General features: G+C 42.0%; 1 protein-coding gene across 1 annotated transcript; it reads left to right on the top strand.

The window, feature by feature from the left end:
- The first annotated feature begins 2,557 nt into the window (after positions 1 to 2,557).
- LOC136063892 (uncharacterized) lies at positions 2,558 to 4,294 on the top strand. Its single transcript, XM_065764895.1, has 2 exons — positions 2,558 to 2,909; positions 3,990 to 4,294. The coding sequence occupies exons 1-2, from the start codon at positions 2,558 to 2,560 to the stop codon at positions 4,292 to 4,294; spliced, it is 657 nt and encodes a 218-aa protein (XP_065620967.1).
- Positions 4,295 to 5,253: the final 959 nt, after the last annotated feature.

Genomic DNA, 5,253 nt, shown 5'->3' with positions numbered 1-5,253 from the left:
AAAAAAAAAAGCTAGGGAGTTGGGTTAATAATATTATATAGGCGAAAAGCACATTTTAGTCCCTACATTTTTAGGCGATTTCTATTTTAGTCCCTAAATTTTATTTTTACCGCTTTTAGTCCCTATCCTGAAAAACGGTTCCGTTTTGGTCCTTGCCGTTACATCAGAAACGGATATTGCCGACGTGACAAACGGCAATAATAAATAATATTTGTTTAATGTCCACGTGGCCTAATTAATAATAAAAAATATTTTTTGACATTAAAAAATGCCACGTCAGCATATAAATTAAAAAAATAATTTATCAATTTAACAAAATAAAAACAGAATAAAAATTAAAAAGTAACAAAAAAAAATTAAAATCCAAAAAATATATCAATTTAGATCTGTATTCATCTTCAACCAAGGGCCTGGGCTCGCGCGAGGCCTGGCCGCGCGAGCTTGCCGCCTGGGTCGCGCGAGCCAGGCCGCGCGGCCTCTATCTTTCTCTCTGATTTGATCTCTCTCTCTGATATGGTCTTTCTCTGCCTCTCTGATCTGATCTGGTGAGGTGTCTTTCTCTTTCTCTCTGATCTGATCTGATCTGATCTCTCCCTGATCTGGTCTTTCTCTCCCTCTCTGATCTGATCTGGTGAGGTGAGGCGCGGCTGAGACTTGAAATTTTTTGAAATTTTTTTGGTTTAGAAATCGAGTCTCAAAAGACTCGATTTCCACGTGGTTGCCACGTAAAAAAAAATGCCACATCAACCCATGAAAATCGGTTCTCAAAAACTCGATTTATAAGCCCAAAATCGACCCTCTTATGCTCGAGATGCTACTATGTTATATACTTTTTGAACCGGGCCAACTAACTATAAAGTTTGATATTAATGCTTAGTTACCCAGATTCCCCGAAAATCCATGACCCACTTGATACAGTATCATTGTACCTTCAAAGAGAATACTATTTCATTGATTCCAAACCAGATAAGCAGTGACAGGAAAAATAAATAAATAAATAAATTCAACATAGCTGAAAGTTTAAGGCCATTAAACTTTGTCATACACCTTGCTTATATCAAGCTTTAAACCCATTTGCCCATTTCGTCTTTTTTTTCCTCATACTCATCAAATTAACCATCTCAAACGCGAACATTATCAGTTAGAAGCCATCCTGGAACAAAAGCAGTCTGTGAGTCCAAAATAATCCAAGGTATAACACCCTCATCAATCTATTAGCCAATACCTTTGCAACTACCTTAATATAAAACATTACATAAGGAAATTGGTCTGAACTTAGCCATATTCTTTGAGTTAGGAATGAGAACAATATGAATATATGATTGATTTTCTATAACATATGCCCCAAACTCAACACTGACAGCACAGCTCAAATGACATCAGACCCTCTTCAATCTTCCTCTATGTTTTTTTTCATTTTTTTCTTTTTCTTTTGCTAGATACTTTGTGTTCATCGCTGTGAACATGAAGTACTATTCTATTTTGAATAAATACCATTACTTTCATAGGAAACATCTCAAATAGGGCGTTTCTAATCACAAGAAATACATAGTGATATGGGTAATTTCAAGAAGCATTAGTAATCATCTGCATTAGATAAAGTCGACGGTCTAGGGAGAATCGTCAGCCATACTCCGTTTAGTAAAGGTGGCGCCCTTATGAGGCCAAAACTAACCAGATTGATCCTGACCCGACGGCTCCACTTCCAGACAGATGTTATTTGGGACCTAACGACTAAGAGCGCCCTGGGAAGGTGAAGGGAAGAAGCTAACGGGGGGAAAAGCCCCTGACGTACCCAACATGACTTTGCTTGGTCTCCACGTATAAGTGTGTATCGAAACATCTTGCACTCCACGGTTAACTCTAATCAAGAAGATTCCTATAAGGAAAGGATCCCACAAGACATGCACATTAGTGAGGACTTCCCTACAAGGAAAGACCCTTTCTGCCAAGGAACGAATGTCAACCCTACGCTACTATAAAAACCCCAAAGTCTTCACCGAAGTACGCATAATTTCCCCCAACTCTAGTACTCTAGAGTTGTGAACATTCTCTAACTTAACATTCGGAGGGTCTTTGGCTAGTATCACACCAGTAATCTCCCAAGGTCTTCTCTTGTGTTATGCAGGTATTGTCTTGAGCACGTAAGTATCGTATAGCTCACTGATGATTTTTGACATCATCAGTTGGCACCGTCTGTGGGAACCTGTTTCTAAGCCATACTACCGCTTCTCGGATAAAGAGTTGCATGGTACTTACTCACTCGATGGCAACCACCAACAATGCTCAAGGAGATGAACCACGTACAACTACCCTCGAGAAGCAGGTTCAAACCCTCGCCTCTGCCATGGAATGCCTTACCAAGCAAAACAATGATCTAGAAGAGCAGCTGCTCCAAAAGAACACGAGGCTTAACACTTAGGAGAAGGACCAATAAGGTACTAATGCAAGGGACCAAGAAGGACCGAAAGGTAGCAACGCCCCAAGCAAACCACAACGATAGGACACAAGCTGTCCATCCGTCACAGATACGGATTCACCTCACATAGTCACAGAGATGCAGATGATGAAGGAACGAATGGACTTCATGATGAACACCCTCAGAGGACAGGTGTCTAGCAACCTTGATAACTTGGTCCATCGAACTGATTTTCCATCCACTGTGTCTATCACCTCATTCCCCCTTCCCCTATTCATTGCGAAGTTCACCAATGCGGAAGACCATGGGGTAGAAAAGGGTCCTCAATGGATTATACATATGGATGGATCGTCCAACAGACAGGCTAGCGAAGCAGGCATTGTACTTCGTTCTCTAGAAGGGGACGAGATTGAATGCATGGTTCGTCTTGACTTCCCTACGACCAATAATGAAGTGGAGTACGAAGCTCTGGTAACAGGACTAAATCTCGGTAAAGCGGCAAGAGCCATGAGTGTAGTTATTCATTGCGACTCCTAGGTCGTCACAAACTAGGTAAACGGTAAATACGAGTGTAAGGGCGAAAAGATGAAAAGGTACCTAGAACAAGCAAGAAGAAGGGTGGACGACCTAAAGGCCAAGGTTGTTCAAATCCCCAGAGGCGAAAACTAGCAAGCCGACCGCCTTGCCAAGACTGCATCAGCAAAACACATGGTCATCCCTGATAAGGTACTTTCCTTTGTTCAGTTTTCACCATTGATAGATCCTATTGATGTGCAGGAGATAGATTTTGGAAACAACTGGATCACGCCGTTAGTTTCTTACCTAAAAAGCAACGTGCTACCAAGCGATAAGGAAGCCTCACAAAAATTGAAGGTCCAAGTATCACGATTTGTCCTGATAAAGGACATCTTGTACAAGAGAGGCTTCTCCCGCCCATTCTTGAGGTGCCTGAGTCCCGAAGAAGCGGATTATGTCATGAGAGAAGTCCACGAAGGGATCTGCAGGAACCACTCAGGGTCGCGGTCGCTAGTACACAAACTGATTCGAGCTGGATACTACTAGCCTACTATGTAGAAAGATGCCCAAACTTATGTCAAAGCCTACGACAAATTTCAGAGATTTAGCAATATTATCAGACAGCCGTCGGAATAACTAACCCCAATGACAGCCCCATGGTCATTCGCTCAATGGGAACTGGACATCATTATAGTTGGCATAGATTATTTCACCAAATAGGTAGAAGCCGAAGCCTTGGCCTCTATCATGGAGAAGAACATGAAAAGCTTCGTATGGAGAAACATCGTCTGTAGGTATGGAATCCCTAGAGTCTTGGTCTCAAATAAAGGGAAACAATTCGACAACGACTCCTTCAGGGATTTTTGCTCAAAGTTGGGAATCAAGAACCACTACTCCTCCCCCGCCCACCCTTTGGCCAACGGATAAGTTGAGGTCACAAACCGATCATTGCTTAAAATCATCAAGACTCAGCTCGAGAAGGCAAAGGGTATATGGCCGGAAGGACTGCCAAGCATGTTATAGGAATACTAAAAAACTGCCAGAATACCTATAGGAAAGACACCGTTTCGGCTAGCATACGGAAGCGAGGCTGTAATCCCAGCTGAGGTCGGACTCACAAGCTATAGGGTGGACAACTATGATGAAAGAAGGAACAGCAAGGCCATGCGTTTACAGCTTAACCTAGTGGACGAAGTCAGGATGGCTGCTGAACAAAGACTAGCACGATACCAGGACCTCATGGCCAAGCACTTCAACTCCAAGGTTAGGCGCAGAGACTTCAATGTTGGAGATCTCGTCTTGAGGAAGGTAATGAGTGCCACTAGAGATCCCTCCCCAGGAAAGCTTGGTCCTAACTAGGAGAAACCCTATAGAATCACTTCTTGGCAAAGGAAGAGCACCTACCACTTGGAGATGCTAGACGGACAGAAGTTGCACCATCCATGGAACACTGAGCATCTCAGGAAATACTACCAGTAGATGACAGCATGAAAAGCGACACTCCTCATTTCCAATTTATTTCTTTTAGTTAATTTTTACCTATAGTACTTTCTAAGCCCAAAGGGCAGGTTTTTATCATTTTTTAAGAACAATTTTCTTAATTATGCATGCTTTTATCACAATAAGAGGAGTTATTCAGATATAGCCTGTGTATTTATTTGTCCCTACAATGATCTAGTCCACAAGTGGACAAGTTCATTATAAAGTCCACAAAGTGGATGAATTCATCCCATGAGGATGCCTTGAAATTATTTAAGTCCACGAGTGGACGGGTTCATTGTCAAGTCCGCAAGCGAATGAGTTCAATAGTAAGTCCACAAGTAGATGAGTTCATTATAAAGTCCACAAAGTAGACGAATTCATCCTGTGAGGATGCCTCAAAATTTTTTAAGTCCACGAGTGGACGAGTTCATTGTCAAGTCCGCAAGCGGATGAGTTCAATGGTAAGTCCACAAGTGGACAAGTTCGTTATAAAGTCCACAAAGTAGACGAATTCATCCCGTGAAGATGCCTCGAAATTTTTTAAGTCCACGAGTGGACGAGTTCATTGTCAAGTCCGCAAGCGGATGAGTTCAATGGTAAGTCCACAAGTGGACAAGTTCGTTATAAATTCCACAAAGTGGACGAATTCATCCCGTAAGGATGCCTTGAATTATTTAAGTCCATGAGTGGACGAGTTCATTGTCAAGTCCACAAGTGGATGAGTTCATTATGAAGTCCACAAAGTGGACGAATTCATCTCATGAGGATACCTCGAAATTATTTAAATCCACGAGTGGATAAGTTCATTGTCAAGTCCACAAGTGGGTAAGTTCATC

This window comes from Quercus suber, unplaced genomic scaffold (genome assembly GCF_002906115.3).
Source record: "Quercus suber isolate HL8 unplaced genomic scaffold, Cork oak 2.0 scaffold_591, whole genome shotgun sequence".
In the NCBI taxonomy this organism is placed as follows: Eukaryota; Viridiplantae; Streptophyta; class Magnoliopsida; order Fagales; family Fagaceae; genus Quercus; species Quercus suber.
Note: the sequence above shows the minus strand (reverse complement) of the source record. Positions and strands in the feature narration are given on the sequence as shown.